General features: G+C 37.1%; 1 protein-coding gene across 6 annotated transcripts in view; it reads right to left on the reverse strand.

The window, feature by feature from the left end:
- PHF3 (PHD finger protein 3) overlaps window positions 1-19,060 on the reverse strand; it is a 96,195-nt gene that overhangs the window by 64,407 nt on the left and 12,728 nt on the right. For 2 of the 6 annotated variants that reach the window (XM_036317819.1, XM_036317818.1), the window contains exon 2: window positions 18,615-18,883. The exons of 1 other annotated variant lie outside the window; for it this stretch is intronic. In XM_036317819.1, the coding sequence (XP_036173712.1) occupies window positions 18,615-18,858 (244 nt within the window). In that variant the 5' untranslated portion in view covers window positions 18,859-18,883. Of the gene's footprint in view, window positions 1-16,600; window positions 16,674-18,614; window positions 18,884-19,060 lie in introns of those variants that run through there. 3 more of the 6 variants (XM_036317820.1, XM_036317821.1, XM_036317826.1) reach the window with 3 other exon arrangements.

Here is a 19,060-nt window from a genome sequence, read left to right on the forward strand (position 1 = left end):
GCGTAGAGGATCTACCTAAAACATAGTCACAAACCCAGACAACCAAAATGAGGAAACAAAGAAACCCCCAAATGAAAGAACTAGTGAATTCTCCAGAAGAGATAAATGAAGCAGAGATAAGAAATTTATCTGAAACAGAGGCTCAGAGTAATGATGCTCAAAATGCTCAACAGTATGGAAAAGATATAGTAACTATGAAAAAAGAACAGTCTGAGATAAAGAATGACATACACAAATAAAGAACACATTGGAAGGAATACACAGCAGATTAGGGGAAGCTGAGGACCAAGGAATCAGTGAATTAGAAGATAAGAGTTGAAAATATCACTCAATTAGAGAACCAAAAAGAAAAAAACTATTAAAAAACAGGACAGCTTAAGGGAGCTGTGGGACAATGTGAAATGTAACAATATTAGAATAGGTGTGCCAGAAGAGACAGAAAGGGAGAAAGGAAAAGAGAAGGCGTTAGAAGAAATAATGGTAGGAAATTTCCCTAACTTGGTAAAGAAGTGGTTTTCAACCTGTGGGTCGCGACCCCTGTGGGGGTCGAACAATCCTTTCACAGGGGTCGCCTAAGACCATCGGAAAACACATATATAATTGCATATTGTTTTTTTGATTAATCACTATGCTTTAATTACGTTAAATTTGTAACAATGAAATTTGGGGTCACCACAACATGAGGAACTGTATTAAAGGGTCACGGCATTAGGAAGGTTGAGAACCACTGTAGAAAAGGAAAAAGTCACACAAGTTCAGAGGCACAGAGAACCCTAAACAAGAGGAACCCAAACAGACCCAGGCCCAGACACATCATAATTAAAATGCCAAGAATTAAAGACAAAGAGAATCTAATGGCAGCAAGAGAAAAGAAAACTGGTACCTACAAAGGAGTTCCCATAAGGCTGACACCTGATTCCTCCTCAGAAACTCTACAGCCCAGAAGGGAATGGCATGAAGTACTTAAGGAAATGGAAACCAGGGATCAGAGACCAAGATTACTATATCCAGCAAGGCTATCATTCAAAATAGGCAGTCAAATAAAAAGCTTCCCAGACAAAAAAAGGCTAAAGCAGTTCATCCCCACCAAGCCAGCATTACAAGAAATGATAAAGGGATTGCTGTAAGGGACTGCTGAGAAGAATTAGAGAGAGAAACCTAGCCATACAGAATTAAAATGGCTATAAATAAATACCTCTCAATAATAACCCTAAATGTAAATGAAATAAATGCTGCAATCAAAAGGTGTAGAGTAGCTGAATGGATACAAAAACATAACCCAACTACAGTGGGGCCTTGACTTACGAGTGTCCTGACTAACGAGTTTTTCGAGATACGAGTCGTCTCTCGGCCAATTTTTTGCTTTGAGTTGCAAGTTAAAATTCGGGTTACGTGCCAGCTTCAGATACCCCACTGCTAGTTGGCGCAGCGAACGTCACAGTGAACGCCACAACATCAGCCCAGCATCACGTGTCTCACTCGTTCATTTTTTGATTTGACATACGAGTAATTTGAGTTACGAGTTCCGTCACGGAACGAATTAAACTCGTAAGTCAAGGTCCCACTGTATATGCTGTCTACAAGAGACCCATCTCAAAAAAAAAGACACACACAGGATGAAAGTGAAGGGATGGAAAAAAATTTTCCATGCAAATGGAAAAGAAAAAAAAGCTGGAGTAGCAATACTCATATTCGACAAAATAGTCTTTAAAAGAATCATGCTAAGTGAAATAACCCAGTCAGAGAAAGGTAAATATTATATGATCTCACTCATTTGTGGAATATAATGAACATGAACTGATGAACAAAAACAGGATGGGAGGGGAGGGGAATATTCTAGAATATAATAGAAGTAATCCTGTTATTTGCAGATTTTTAATATTTCCTACAACTTTTGTGATATCATACTATGTGAGTACAGTTTGGGTACTATTATACTTAAAATTCTTTTATTCTTGAAATATTAATGTTTACTGCATGTAATATTATTATATGTAAGATCATTTTTCTTGAGTAATTGATATTGCATGTAACATTATTATATTTAAAATCATTTTTCTTGAGATATTAAAAAAAGATTCAGAGAATTTTGAGCTCAAATGGTAAATATTTTAAAACATAGACTTCCTATTGGTGTAAAAGAACAACAGACACACTAAAGGTGGCAGATATATTCCAATGGAGCTGCAAATAACAGACTTTGTATACTCAATAAAACAAAAAACTAGGCTTATGACTTGTTAGTAGAACCTACAGTGAACTTTTTCTATTTGAATACATGTATCTTTCCTGGGTTTATCTTTTTCATCCACAACAGACATTAAAATCAAATTCAACTTAGAACCAGATGTATAAAAGATTGTATCAGAATAAGATGAAATTTAAAAAAAAAAAAAGATTAAGTACCATAAACCCTCAATTTTGCAAACCTTGATTTAATGGACTTTGGATTTAACAGACAAAATTTCCAGTCTGTATGTCATGTAAAAATTAGCACCCTGTTAATTTTTAAATGATTTTAACCAAAATTTGCTTATAAGTTAACAGGTTATTTTTTGTAATTAATTTACTGTTATGTTTAATCAATTTTGACGAATAGGTCCTAAGTTGGAAAAACACTGTAGTAATTTCCTGACATAATATTACATATCTACAACTACAGTCTACATATTTAAATCCAAGAATCACCAATGTAAACAACGTTTGCTGAATGATTAGCACGTAACCACACTGCAGTAACTGGTTCTGTTGTGGGGTGGGGTGAGTTTTTGCAGCAGTTTAAATGCATACTGGCCAATGTTCCATATGCTAAGGCATACGCCAGCAGTGTGCATGTGTTTACTCACGGTGATTGGTGAATACACCAATTTACTAGTCAGTATAAATTTAAAGTTACAGTAATACATATAGAAAACTTTTCTGTGAAATTAAGCTTTTAATACATACTTAATTTTAATTACACAAATGTGCCTACAAATGTTAAAAACTGGTAAACTGCCGAAGCCGGTTTGGCTCAGTGGATAGAGCGTCGGCCTGCGGACTGAAGGGTCCCGGGTTCGATTCCGGTCGGGGGCATGTGCCTGGGTTGCGGGCATATCCCCAGTGGGAGATGTGCAGGAGGCAGCTGATCGATGTTTCTCTCTCATCGATGTTTCTGACTCTCTATCTCTCTCCCTTCCTCTCTGTAGAAAATCAATAAAATATATTTAAAAAAAAAAACTGGTAAACTAATTTGTCAATTCTTAACATATGCATTCAGAAAACCTACTAGTCGTTAAAAAATAAAAAAGCATTTAAAAAAGTAAAATAAATAAGTATATCCAATCATACTGCACTCCAAAAAACATTTTTATACAATTGTAATTAATTCTTTTTTTTTTTTTTTTAATATATTTTATTGATTTTTTACAGAGAGGAAGGGAGAGAGATAGAGAGTCAGAAACATCGATGGGAGAGAAACATCGATCAGCTGCCTCCTGCACATCTCCCACTGGGGATGTGCCCGCAACCCAGGCACATGCCCTTGACCGGAATCGAACCTGGGACCCCTCAGTCCGCAGGCCGACGCTCTATCCACTGAGCCAAACCGGCTTCGGCTGTAATTAATTCTTAAAGTGTAAATACCACTTACGTTATCTATAGCTAATCATTTTAATCTTTTTTATAGTTAATTATTTTTAAATGCCTATTGTATGTTACATTGGACAGTAACATATTAGCACAGTAGGACAAGCATTTTTTAAAAATAAAAGTACTGATAAGTACTCAAAAAGGTCTTATGATAAATATACTTAATGAAATGAAGCCTGAGGTACACAATTAGTGATTCTGACACCTACCCCTTCAGGGTGAAGCAATACAAGAATCTAATCTCCCTTTAAATTTTTTTAAATGTTCTTATTGATTTTTAAAGAGAGAGGGAGAAGGAGAGAAACATCAATGTGACAGAGAAACATCTATCAGCTGCCTCCCGCACACACACTACCACCCCATCCCCACACTGAACCTATGCCCTGACCAGGAATTGAAACAGCGACCTTTTGTGCACAGGATGACACTCAACCAACTAAGCCACACTGGCGAGGGCCTTTTAATATCTTTAATATGAGCAACTGACCATGATCAATGAACAGAAATCCGAATTTACAAACTGAGACCCAAACAAGTTCCACTAGCTAGGAGTAAAAAATAGATATGGAACATAGAAAAGTTTTTGACAAGTGAAGCAGAATCAGCACTGAAAACAAACCCAGTATTCAAACCTCACAGGATGACCTGTGAGCTGGGGTCAGCTTACCACGTAAAAGGTTCTAATCTTAACCTAACCTCCGTGGAGTAAACTACAGAAGCTATGCTTGAGATGGTTAGCTGTTGACCAATATCCATTCAGCCATCCTTCCTCATTTACTAGAATTCTTGTTATTTACATTGTCACCCAAAATAAAGACTATACTTTTCAATCCACCTTAACTACTAGATGTGGCCACAAGTTATGGCCAACAGAATATAAGATAAAATGGTACATGCAACTTTCAGGATATGATGATAAAAGAAGGAGCATACATACCTTCCCCTTCTCCTTTCCCCTTTTCTCTTTTATTGACTAGAATTCCAACTTGACAGCTGGAGGAGCCATGTCAAACTATGCAGTAAGCCTTGAAATCGGGATCATACATGTAGAGGAGCTTAGGTCCCTGACACTGTGGAGCTCCATAACAGCTCTCAGTTATTTTTTTAATACATGACCAAATAAATTTATTTCTTTACATCACTGTTATCTGGAGTTTTCTGTCACTCCCAGCTGAACCTAATCCTAGGCCAAAGATGACCCAGTCCATGAGAACCAAATCCATGACAGCAACCAACTAGGAAAAGAACAAAGAGCCTGGAATAGAGAAAGCATTTCTGGGGTCAGCCTAAATGCTGAAACTACCTAGGTCTGGTTAGGGAAATCCAGGTAACTAATTTTCTTAATGTTCTGTAACAATAGGAATCAACAACCACCAAGGAATTATAAAATTCAACTCTGGCTGCAAGGCAAGTACACCTGTTAGACAGGAAAGGGGTCCTATTAACAAGCAAATTTCTCTCGGCCCACTAAAAGTCAGCCAGTCTCATCCTAGAGATCCCAGAAGAATCACAGATACAGCTCTCCTTTATCAGAATTCTTTTTAATCAACATCCTCAACAAAGCAAAGGGCATAGAGATTTTATTCATTTTTCATACTAGCTGGGGAAAAAAACAGGAAGAGTAAAAAGTATGGGTTAATATGACAAAGGAATAGAAGATCAAAACCTAGGTCAAGGAAGTATTTGCTCAAGGATCCTTAATTTTCTTTACACCAAAATTATTTTTGAATTTTAAAGTAGAATAATTCACTACTTTAAAGATTAAATAAGTTAAATATCAACTTTTGCACATCTAGTATGAAATAATATTCTATGATTATGAAAAAGAAGTACATTTGATCAAGTTGGTACCACATTAAATAATTATCAAACTAAGAATCCTAGCCTTTCAAATTACAAAATCATAGTTCAGCCTTTCTGCCCAAAGACTACCCATTATCCACATACGGTACCATAAAAAATTTTTTAAATATCTTTTATTGATTTCAGAGAGGAAGGGAAACGGAGAGATAGAAACATCTATGATGAGAAAGAATCATAGATTGGCTGCCTCCTACACGTTCCCCAACTGGGGACCAAGCCTACAACCCAAGGCACGTGCCCTGACCAGGAATCGAACCATGGACCTCCTGGAGCATAAGTCGATCGATGCTCAACCACTGAGCCATGCTGGCCAGGCCATAAAACTTTTTTACTCCATAATTATTAAAATGTATGAACACCCAATAATTGCACAATTATTTGCATTAGAAAACATCCTCTTTTAATAATACAAATAGTTCTGGAACTGTTAAAGAACTATCAATCAAGTTTAAATTGGGTATATATTAGTATGATAAGCTTCTTGCTTAAATGCTGACCTGAGATCATGGACGAGGTATACTGATAGAGTAAGCAATTAATTCTGAAAGGAAAAACCTTGTTTTCAGATAAAGAATGAAGCTAAAAAGAATTCAGCTGGGAAAAAGGAAGAGGTAGACAGGTGATAGAACTCAGAAAATAAACTATAAGATGGTAAACAAGCATATTACACACTTCAAAATGTTCCAGGATAAGAGGTTTAAAAACAATTCTCTTTCATACTTCTGTACAAAACCAGGACTCAAAGTGGTCAGGCTCATTCTATTATAATTCTAAAACAACAAAGTTACAGGTTTTAAAAAGCATGTTAAAGCTAATTTGGAAATATGACCATTCCTAACCTTCCTAATGAGAAATTTCAAACTTATACTGGTATATCTTCAGAAATGACTCATAGCTGTTTCTTAACAATACTTTAATAAAATTTAAGGTATCTTTAATATCTGACATATATTCTCTATAAAATATGAATTTTATATTTATAAATAATAAAAGAGTGTTTCCTGACCAATAACAGCTATAAAATGATCAGATGATCATTAATTTTGTGGGGGGGGGGGAAAAACCTTTGCCTTTCTACTCAAAACACAGGTAATTAGAATACATCATTATCAGGTGGTGGTAGTCCAATAACCAGATAGCAATCTTGTTTTTAAATTTTATTTTATTTTTTAGTGAGGGAGAAAGAGAAACATTGGTTTGTTGTTCCACTTATTTGTGCATTCACTGGCTGATTCTTGTATGTTCCCTGACTGGGGATCGAGTCTGCAACCTTGGTATATCATCGGGACAATGCTCTAAGCAACTGAGTTACCAGGCCAGGGCCAGCAATCTTGTTTTAGACTAGTTTTTCAAAGCAGTCTTATGAGATTTGTCAAATGTATCATTTTTCCTATTTAAGAAAATTAAAAACTAAAATAACCAAACTATGCCTCGGCCAGTGGCTCAGTTGATTGGAGCGTCGTCCAGTACACAATCAAACCCGGTTGCAGGTTTGATTCCTAGTCAGGGCACATACCTAGGTTGCAAGTTCCATCCCCAGTGAGTGCTCATATGGGAGGCAACTGATCAATGTTTCTCTCTCACATCAAAGTTTCCTCTCCCTTCTCTCTTTCTTTCTCCTCTCTAAAGATTAATTAAAACAAATCCTCAAGTGAGGATCTAAAAAATAAAATAACCACAATATAATCAAATAAGTTTCAGACATAATTTTGAATAAAAATATCTATAAATTATTGTTCACTCTCTTAAACTATCCCATGCCACTGTCCACTCACCTTAAGGGGGCAAATTCACATGTTCTCTGATTGGTACCTAGTACAGTTGTGCAACCCAACTAGTAAAGTGCCCTCATGCTAATCATAGAGTCTGGCTACAGGTAAATAGCTTTACCAGGAAAAGAGGAATTAGATCATTTATGCTTAGAAGAATGTCATCATTTTGGATATTCCTCTGCTTTAGCTCATCATCCTATGACAATTTACCTCTTTTGTTATGTAACTATAATTGGCAAGTAATTTGTCATTCAAGAAGCACTCAAAGACATAAAGTCTATAATAAAAAAAATCAAAATTAGGGAAAGGTGATACTTTAGGGAAGAACAGACAGCTAAGGATACCAATGTAGCTCCAGTTCAAAAATCTTTTCAGAAAATTCTCCAACTAAGACAAATAATTATGGAATGGGTAAAAAGTACAAAGGGTAGAAACAGAAAGACCTGGTTTAAAGAGTTCCGAAGGAATCCAGACAACGATTATGATGAAAATGGGAACAATGGATTCCACAATCCTGCCACGACTAGAAGAAAACAGCAAGATTAATCAACTGGAACTAAACATGATAGAATCTATGAATTTTACTCAATGTTTTGCCACTTTAAATATGGTCTATGAAACAAAACTTATCTATGCCAAAATTATCTTCATTTACGTCTGAAATTATGAGGCTTCTCCTGACCAATTCTGTATTACAAAGGGTCCCAAAATTATCTTCTCAGGAAAATCTTGGCTCTGTCCTTCTCTGCTCAGGATGGGCAGAACAGCCTCCTATTCAAACAAATGCCCCCATCATAGCCTTTAAATCTACATAATCCCATACATATAACTATTTTCTTTATAAAGTTTATACCTATGCACTTAGTTGGAAAAGGGGGTGAGGGGAGAAACTGCATTCCCAGTTCTCAGACAGTATTATAAACTCACCTTCACATCAATACATTTAAAAATCTGGTGGGAAACTAAGAGGGGAGAGAACCAAGATGGCGGCATAGGCTGGCGCCGGAGTTTGCTGCTTTGAACAACTACTTCAAAAGTGAAACCGAGAAACGGAGGGGACATCACCCAGAACCACAGGAACGCTGGCTGAGTGGAAGTCCTACAACTAGGAGGAAAGAGAAACGCATACGGACACTCAGAGGAGGCGCAGTGCTGAAGTCAAATTCTGAGGTGCGGAGTGCGCAGAGCGGGCTGGCGGCGGAGGGCGCGGTTGGCGTTTTCAATCCGGAGGGAGTCGCAGACTCTGAGCTCCAGATCCGGGCGAGTCTTTAGCGACCCAGACTCAAACGGGAGAAGCGGGACTGTCTGGCTTCGGTCAGAGCGAGTGCAGCTTTCTCTCTGAGCTTTGCGGCGGGTGCTGGGACTCAGAGAGGCGGAGCCCCTGGGGACGGGACTGAGAGCCGCCATAACTGCTCTCTCCGGCCCACCTTGTTGATCCTGTGCAACCCACACCGCCCAAGCCCTGCACACAGGCATTTGCCGGATAGCCTCAGGCAAAGGCTAGATTAGCACCTCCCTAGAGGACAGAAGTTCTCTCACTGCTGACACAGCTGATTCTCATAGCCACCTGGCCTGGAGGTCAAACCCTCCCTGGAATTAGCTACAACAATCAAGATTTAACTATAAGACTGCGAACAAAGACCACTAGGGGGTGCACCAAGGAAGCATAACAAAATGCGGAGACAAAGAAACAGGACAAAATTGTCAATGGAAGATATAGAGTTCAGAACCACACTTTTAAGGTCTCTCAAGAACTGTTTAGAAGCCGCCGATAAACTTAATGAGATCTACAAGAAAACTAATGAGACCCTCGATCTTATATTGGGGAACCAACTAGAAATTAAGCATACACGGACTGAAATAACGAATATTATACAGACTCCCGACAGCAGACCAGAGGAGCGCAAGAATCAAGTCAATGATTTGAAATGCGAGGAAGCAAAAAACACCCAACCGGAAAAGCAAAATGAAAAAAGAATCCAAAAATGCGAGGATAGTGTAAGGAGCCTCTGGGACAGCTTCAAGCGTACCAACATCAGAATTATAGGGGTGCCAGAAGATGAGAGAGAGAAAGATATTGAAAACCTATTTGAAGAAATAATGACAGAAAACTTCCCCCACCTGGTGAAAGAAATGGACTTACAGGTCCAAGAAGCGCGGAGAACCCCAAACAAAAGGAATCCAAAGAGGACCACACCAAGACACATCACCATTAAAATGCCAAGAGCAAAAGATAAAGAGAGACTCTTAAAAACAGCAAGAGAAAGAAACTCAGTTACCTACAAGGGAATACCCATACGACTGTCAGCTGATTTCTCAACAGAAACTTTGCAGGCCAGAAGGGAGTGGCAAGAAATATTCAAAGTGATGAATACCAAGAACCTACAACCAAGATTACTTTATCCAGCAAAGCTATCATTCAGAATTGAAGGTCAGATAAAGAGCTTCACAGATAAGGAAAAGCTAAAGGAGTTCATCCCCACCAAACCAGGATTATATGAAATGCTGAAAGGTATCCTTTAAGAAGAGGAAGAGGAAGAAAAAGGTAAAGATACAAATTATGAACAACAAATATGCATCTATCAACAAGTGAATCTAAGAATCAAGTGAATAAATAATCTGATGAACAGAATGAACTGGTGATTATAATAGAATCAGGGACATAGAAAGGGAATGGACTGACTATTCCTGGGGGGGGAAGGGGTGTGGGAGATGCGGGAAGAGACTGGACAAAAATCGTGCACCTATAGATGAGGACAGTGGGTGGGGAGTGAGGGCGGAGGGTGGGGCGGGAACTGGGAGGAGGGGAGTTATGGGGGGGAAAAAAAGAGGAACAAATGTAATAATCTGAACAATAAAGATTTAATTTAAAAAAAAAAAAAAAAAGAAAAAGAAAACTAAAAATCTGGTGGGAGAAAATGATATCCAAGGAAGTTGTTTGGAAGGTAACTTAAGCCCTAGCCAATTTGGCTCAATGGATAGAGCGCTGGCCTGTGGACTGAAGGGTGAAGGGTCTCGAGTTTGATTCCAGTCAAGGGCATGTACCTCATTTGCAAGCTCAATCCCTGGCCCTGGTTGGAGTGCATGCAGGAGACAACCAATAGATGAGTCTCTCTCACATTGATGTTTCTCTCTCTGCCTCTCCCTCTCCCTTCCACTCCCTTAAAAAAAAAAAAAATCAATGAAAAAATATCAACTGGTGAGGATTAACCCCTAGAGTGCCAGGGAGCATGATCGGCTCCTCCTATCTTTTGCCAAAGTGCCGGGAGCACTAGCGGCAATTTTTTTTTCTACTAGTATTTATAATACAATCAGCAAACAATATATGTCAAAGATGAAAACAAATGTAGTAAAGGTTTCCTTAAGTTTTTTAATATGGAACCAAGATGGCGGCATAGGTAAACACCGGAGATTGCTGCCTCGCACAACCACTTCAAAAATACAACTAAAAGACGGAACGGACATCACCCAGAACGACAGGAAGGCTGGCTGAGGGGAAATTATACAACTAGAAGGAAAGAGAAAAGCATACCGAGACTCAGAGGAGGCGCAGTGCGGAAAATACAAAGGTGTGGAGGTGCGTGCGGAGCGGGCTGGTGGCTGAGGGCGCGGTTGCCTGTTTCAATCAGGAGGGAGTCTCAGGCTCTGCGTTCCAGTTCCGGGCGAGTCTCTGAGGACCCAGACTCAAACGGGAGAAGCAGGACTGTCTGGCATCGGTCGGAACTCGAGGGCAGCTTTCTCTCCGAGGTTTGCAGCGGTTGCTGGGACTCTGAGAGGCAGAGCCTCTGGGGACGGAACTGAGAGCAGCCATAACTGCTCGCTTCGCCCGCCCTGTTGATCCCCTGGGACCCGCCCTGCCCAAGCCTTGCATAGAGGTATTTGTGGGATAGCCTTAGGCAAAGGCTAGATTAGCACCTCCCTAGAGGATAGAAGTTCTCCCACGGCAGACACAGCTGATTCTCACAGCCAGTTGTCCTGGAGGTCAAATCCCCCCCAGTGTTACCTACAACAATCAAGGCTTAACTACAACAAGACTGCGCACAAAGACCACAAGGGGGTGCATCAAGAAAGTATAAAAAACGCGGAGACAAAGAAACAGGACAAAAACGACAGAAATGGAGGATATTGAGTTCAAAACCACACTTTTAAGGTCTCTCAAGAACTGTCTAGAAGTCACCGATAAACTTAGTAAGGCCTTCGAAAAGACTGGTGAGACCGCCGATAAATATAGTGAGATCCTCAAGAAATCTAATGAGATCCTCAATGTTATGATAAAGAACCACCTAGAAATTAAGCATACACTGACTGAAATAAAGAATATTATACAGACTCCCAACAGCAGACCAGGGGATCGCAAGAATCAAGTCAAAGATTTGAAATGCAAAGCAGCAAAAAACACCCAACCGGAAAGCAAAATGAAAAAAGAATCCGAAAATACTAAGATAGTTTAAGGAGCCTCTGGGACAGCTTCAAGCGTACCAACATCAGAATTATGGGGATGCCAGAAGATGAGAGAGAGCAAGATATTGAAAACCTATTTGAAGAAATAATGACAGAAAACTTCCCCTACCTGGTGAAAGAAATAGACTTACAAGTCCAGGAAGCGCAGAGAACCCCAAACAAAAGGAATCCAAAGAGGACCACACCAAGACACATCATAATTAAAATGCCAAGAGCAGAAGACAAAGAGAGAATCTTAAAAGCAGCAAGAGAAAGAAACTCAGTTACCTACAAGGGCATACCCAAACAACTGTCAACTGATTTCTCAACAGAAACTTTGCAGGCCAGAAGGGAGTGGCAAGAAATATTCAAAGTGATGAATACCAAGAACCTACAACCAAGATTACTTTATCCAGCAAAGCTATCATTCAGAATTAAAGGTCAGATAAAGAGCTTCACAGATAAGGAAAAGCTAAAGGAGTTCATCACCACCAAACCAGTATTATATGAAATGCTGAAAGCTATCCTTTAAGAAGAGGAAGAAGAAGAAAAAGGTAAAGATACAAATTATGAACAACAAATATGCATCTATCAACAAGTGAATCTAAAAATCAAGTGAATAAATAATCTGATGAATAGAATGAACTGGTGATTATAATAGAATCAGGGACATAGAAAGGGAATGGACTGACCATTCTTGGGGGGGAAAGGGGTGTGGGAGATGCGGTAAGAGACTGGACAAAAATCGTGCACCTATGGATGAGGACAGTGGGTGGGGAGTGAGGGCGGAGGGTGGGGTGGGAACTAGGAGGAGGGGAGTTAGGGGGGGAAAAAAGAGGAACAAATGTAATAATCTGAACAATAAAGATTTAATTTAAAAAAAATAAATAAAAATACCTGGGGGGAAAAAAAAGTTTTTGAATATGTAACTTCATTTACTTGCGATTCATTTTTTTCCTAAACTGCTGTAAAATCTGTAAAAATGCCTTGGCAATTTTAGCATAGTTCCTAGGATATTGGTTGGCACTCAAAGGGTTAACGACAACAAAAAAGTGACTTAAAATCTAACCTGTGATTGGGCCAAACCATTATACTAGCCCTGTAATATGTGTGTACTGTGATGCATATTGAGAGAGATTATAGAAAAAATGCCCAGTTCATTAAAAGCATGTTAAGGATTTTCCTTTATTATATCACACATCATGATAAAACTGTACATGAAATTTCTGATTTTAGTGTCAGAAATAGTTTTCCTTTTCCTGGGCACCGATTTTGTTTTTATTTTTACTTCAAGGACACTAATGTTTCACTGTGGAATGTTGTACTTTCACACAATGACTGCTAGAAATCTGAAAGCCAAAACTGTGTCCCACCTGCAGCAAATATTTTACTATCTTAACTTCTGATTCCACTACCTGGCCCTACATTTTTCCTTTCCTTGTGTGTTTTGCAATAAATGAGCTGTCATCTTTTTGCTGGCAGAGGATGTCTTAAATTTGTAATTAAAAAAAAAAAAAAAGCAACACAACACCTGTGAATCGCAATAAAATGAGGTATGTGGATCTGACACCTAATTCCCAATGAAACAACCCAGGCTAGAGAGTCATATCCAGCAAAAGATTAAATCCCATATTCCCACAGGGAACTATCATTCTATTCGGGGTGAATCCCACGTTTCTTTTAGTCAAACTTTGTCTCCCCCTAACTGCTACATTTTGAATCTTGCCTCTCTTTTCTGTTTGCTCTCTTCTAAACATACTCCACTTTCACCAAAATCCCTTTAAGTATAACTCAAAATGATTATTTAATATTAATCATCAACCTTACAGAAATAGTTTTATTCTTAGAGGCTATGCATGTTCTTAAAAGGCTGATCAGTTACTCTTCTCTAACACTCAATTAAGAGTATACACTGTCAGCCCTAGCCGGTTTGGCTCAGTGGATAGAGCGTCAGCCTGCGGACTCAAGGGTCCCGGGTTCAATTCCGGTCAGGGGCATGTACCTTAGTTGCGGACACATCCCCAGTAGGGAGTGTGCAAGAGGCACTGATCAATGTTTCTCTCATTGATGTTTCTAACTCTTTATCTCTCTCCCTTTCTCTCTGTAAAAAAAAAAAAAAAAAAAATCAATTAAAAAAAAAGAGTATACACTGTCTTAACCAATATATTTTCATCTCATTTGCATGACTACTTTACATATATTGTTTGTATTTTCTTGTTCAAATGCAATTCTCAAAAATAAGAACAATGGCACAAGAGGTTCACTGAAGCTCAGAAGTTAAAAAAAAATTTTAAATGACAGATACCACTCAAAATAATGTGCAGTTAGATCCATTATCTGTAATTAATTTGTACAAAAAGTTTGCTACCCCCCCACAAATAAAGTACAAATAAGAATTCTGAAAACATGAATTTTTTTGGACTAGAGGGCCACTGTGGTTAGTTCAATGCACTGTCTTGAAATACTGTCCAAGAGAAGTATGAAGCTATAAAAACTTGTAAACACCTTTCAAACAAATCTCAGTGATACACTAAGGACACTAATCATTTCTCCAGAACAAGTACAATATAATTTTTCCAATATTACAAATGAAATCTGCCTCAAATGATAAAGCCCCAAGCTATAGATCTATGATTAAAGATTAAAAATTTGTGTGTCAGCCAGCCAGTGTGGCTCAGTGGTTCAGTGTCAACCTATGAACCAGGAGATCACGGTTCATTTCCCAGTCACGGCACTTGCCCAGATTGCTGGCTCGATCCCTAGTAGGGAGCCTGCAGAAGGTAGCCAATGGATGATTCTTTCTCGTCATTGATGTTTCTATCTCTCTCCCTCTTCCTTCCTCTCTGAAATTAATAAAAATATTTAAAACAAAATCTGTGAACTAATAAAGGGACCATATCACACTACTACCGAGAAACTTGTAACATGCTATTACAATACTTTGCTCGGAAGGAAGCAGCACGTGCTAAAATCCTTATTAAATAACACTGCCTGATGTCATATATTACCAATGTCATTCACGATAAGAAAACAACTATTATATATGCATGCTAGCACAAAGTTTCCTTTACACTTAAATACACAATGAGTCAACATTTAACAAATATGCCAAGATACTGTAAGAATTCCATGACTTTTTGATGTACTTAACCTCTAAAATCCATGCTACAAAAGGGCTATAATTTTTTAATTTAGTGAATGATAACTTTGCAAGCCCGATGTAGCTTGGAAAGGACATCTTGGTTTTCATTAAAGGATGCAATACCTACAAGTGCTTTTAAATGAAAGGCTGCTCTGAATATCCTTATATCTACAGTGTGTCTTCCTGGTCTTAATGCAACAAATCAAATTATAGTTACTGGACATTTATTTTCAATATATCATATAAAGAAATAGATCATAAATGCAAGACTTATTTCACATTTATGAATCATAGCTATTTATGTAAAAAGGGAACATTTGTTTGTAAAATGATAAACATTTCTTCATGACCCTATAATGCCAGGTTTTCAAACACCATTATAATGACTTTGAATACATTCCTCAAGTAGTGTATATACACAATATATTCGGTATCTTGAACATAATACCTGGGAAAATCTAATTTTCATTTTAAGGATACCAGGATTTTTTAAAAACACTAATAATTGATTTTATCATCAAGATCAAATATTTCTCTCACACGTAATGATTTTCCTCACTTGGAGTTTTTTTAAAATGTATTACTGGGCAAATCCAAAAAAATACCATATTTAACAGTGTGGTGACAGGAGGGATAGGGGGGATAAATGGTGATGGAAGAAGACCTGACTTGGGGTGATGAGCACACAATACAGTGTACAGATGATGTGATGTGGAATTGGGCACCTGAAACCTGTATAATTTGGTTAACCAGCGTCACTCCAATAAAATAAAAACCATATGCAAACACTGTAGTTAAAGAAACACTTTACAGCAGCAGTAGCCAACCTTTCGGACGTGGTCCACGGACCACCAGTTGGTGACCGCTGCTTTGGAGAGTTTAACAATTAGTATCCTAACTTTTGTGCATATGACAGAACACTAGACATAATCTTCCCTTTTTCTTTCCTATTTTTAAACTTTAAAGCGCCTTCTATGATTTTTGGAGACAGCTTAAATATAATGCAAACCACTCAACTATGCCAACCAAAATACTGATCTTTAACAATTACAGCAAACCAACCTGGTTCAGCATAGAGAACAAGATATAATAGTTTAGCACTACCAAAACCAATGTTACCAAATAACCATAATCTGTAGCTTTTGTTGGCCTGAGAAATACCGATAGGGTCATTTCCCTGATAAGCTTCAGTTAAGACAATTAGTAAAAACCTATAAATCCAAATACAAACATATAGGTAAGAACTGTGTCATATGGCAAAAATTGAAGTAGTTTCTGACTATCTGAAAATTGTACAAGTTGCCCACATTGGGTTTTCAGTAAATAATTTACAATAAAATTTCTTCTTTGCAATGCTCTTAAATCTATTATTTCAAAACAGATTTTAAAAGAAAAACTTTTTCATGTATTCCACTTTGCTATCATTAGAAAATATATAAGCCTTTTACTAAACCAAATATCCCAATGGGCAACACAAATTCTGAAGCAATCAAGATAAATCCCCTGCCTGATGGCACAATGAAATCTAAATAATCCTAGACAGAAAAGCTTTACCTTAAGTTTCCCCCCACATATTCCCTTGTATATCTTAAAAACATGTACTACACATATATTAATAGAAACAGTCTGTTCGGAACCAAAATAAATAATTGTAGCAAACAAATTTAAAATAAAATATTTAAATAATTTGACTTAAAACTCAAATAAAAAGTTAAAGTTTACAAAATAATAAAATCACAAATAATAATCATACCTCAAAAAAAGTTTAAGCATGTGAATAAAGATGTTCAAAGTATTCTATAAGCAAAAGAAAATGTTCACCAAAACTGAAGAAAAAGGAGAAGAAAAAAAAAGGATTGCATGTAGGAATACCAATATTACTAAAGGGCTGGAATTCTTAAGTAAATAAGTCTAGGGGATGTTATACTTGCCAATTCAAGGCCTAGTATAGCATCTTTGTGGGTTACTGCATTCCCAGTAACAAGCACTGAAGTATTCAATAAATGTTTTTACTTAATTTGGACTAAACTGAAATTTTGTACATACAATCAAACATTGTCAAAAATGCTTGACAATAAAGATAATTCAATATACTGTACTGACACAGGAACCAAAGTAAAAAACTTGAACAATGCATATACATAAAACAAAATTTTTACAGCTTTAAAACATTTAGAATACAACAAAACAATGTAAGCCTATGCAATAACACAAACAATGTATATAATTCAGAGATACATCATTAGCAAGCAATTCAAAAGATACAGTAGTTAGAATGAAAAGATTCCTAGTTAGCCAAAATGTCGAGGTCTTTAGGCAGAGTTATCTGATAAATTTATGGATAAATAGCAGGCCACCTAATCCAAAACTTTAAGTATTATTATATTAAGTAGAAAAAGTTAAAAGAAAATGAAAAAATATACTGAAAAACTGTAATGCAGAGGAAGTCTAGAGTCACTGAAAAATAGACCAACACAACCTAAACCTCTGAACTACTCTAGGGAACAATGAAGGGAAAGCCTAGCTTCTCCATCTGAAGCTGATTTCCCTTATCTAATTCTAGCTTAAAGGATAGGTTAATTGCACCAAAGTTTGTTGTAATATTCTCTTTGCACTATGTAAGAAAATCTATATATTTTTCCACATATTAATATTAGCTCCAAAATAATTTCTTATTGAGAATTAGTTTAGCCCTACAGAAAGTTACTTTCCTCAATCTTTCATTGACTTCAACTACATAGAGATCCTAGAGCAGTGCTGGCCAACAGAAATGTAATGTAAGCCACATATTTAATTTTAAATTTTCAAGTAACCACTTTAAAAACAAAAATAAAATTTTAAAATAAGGTGAACCCACTGGCATGGCTCAGTAGTTGAGCACTGACCTATGAACCAGGTCATGGTTTGTCCCACAGGCCCGGTTGTGGGCTTTATCTCCAGTGGGAGAAGTGTAGGAGGCAGCCGATCAATGATTCTCTCTCAATCTCTCTCCTACTCCCTTTCTCTCTGAAATCAAAAAACATATATTTAAAAAGTTATTATTAAACATATATATATATTTTAAAGGTGAAATGAATTTTAAAATCTTATTTAACAAAAATTATTCAAAATATCACATCAACATTAAAAATTTTTGATGAAATATTTTACATTCTTTTTTTTCATATTGAGTTTTTAAAATATGGTATGCATTTAATAGCACATCTCAATTAGGACCAGAGTCATTTCAAGTGATTAATAGTTAAATGTGGCTAGTAGTTACTATGTTAGATAGCACAGGTCTAGAGTTCTTTCTCTGGTTCTGAGGTACTTGTAAAAATATCAGAAGATCTGATAGGAGCAGACAATATTAAACTTGAAAGGCTGGAAAGGGCAACAGAAAGGTCAATTCAGCTGTTCCCCTTGACTCCAGCAAGCCTAGGGTCATGTCCCAATTTGCTAGGCAAAATCCTAATTACACCTGTTGTCATGAAATAATTATTAACAGCATCCCCTATAATTCTCAGTGTCCCACTTAGGATGATAAAATTATATGGTTGCCCTATCTATATCCATAATATCCTCGAAAATAACTCCACACTCCTTAGAAGGAAATTTAGTTTAAATTCTAATTCTGATGCCTAGAATATCTAAATTCAAAGGAAAGAACCCTAAATTCACTGCCCTCAACAAAAAAAGAAAAAGGAAAAAAAAATGCTGCTAAAAATTCTTTTTATTTTAAATTGCAGACTAAAAAAAAAAAAAAAAAAAAAAAAGTTAAGAATTACCTGTTGAACAAGGCATCTGGAAATTGGGATCATTGCTATCCAAAACAGGCAAACAGAACTGGTTACTTGCAGATCCTAGCATAGGATCCTTATCGCTGAGCATGTTCTTCAGCGAGTCCTCTAAGACATTTTGACTTGTACTAAAATCCTCACAGACTTCATTCTCCAGGTTGGATCCTAGAAATAGGGCATCATCTAAGTGTTCAGTAGGAATTAAATGATTAAATGTATCAACTATATCCATGAAGACTTCTGTGTGTCTTTCAACCCTATAGAAAGACAAAAAAAATACCATAAGAAATAAAGCTACCAATTGATAATCACCTAAAACCAAATTATTTTAATAGTTCTGAGTCTAAGAACACACTTGAATTGAATTGAACTGTTAAAAAAAAAAAAAAATCCTCACTGTTTCCAATATACATTTGGATATGTAGAACGAATCG

Source organism: Myotis myotis, unplaced genomic scaffold (genome assembly GCF_014108235.1).
Source record: "Myotis myotis isolate mMyoMyo1 unplaced genomic scaffold, mMyoMyo1.p scaffold_m19_p_7, whole genome shotgun sequence".
NCBI classification, from domain to species: Eukaryota; Metazoa; Chordata; class Mammalia; order Chiroptera; family Vespertilionidae; genus Myotis; species Myotis myotis.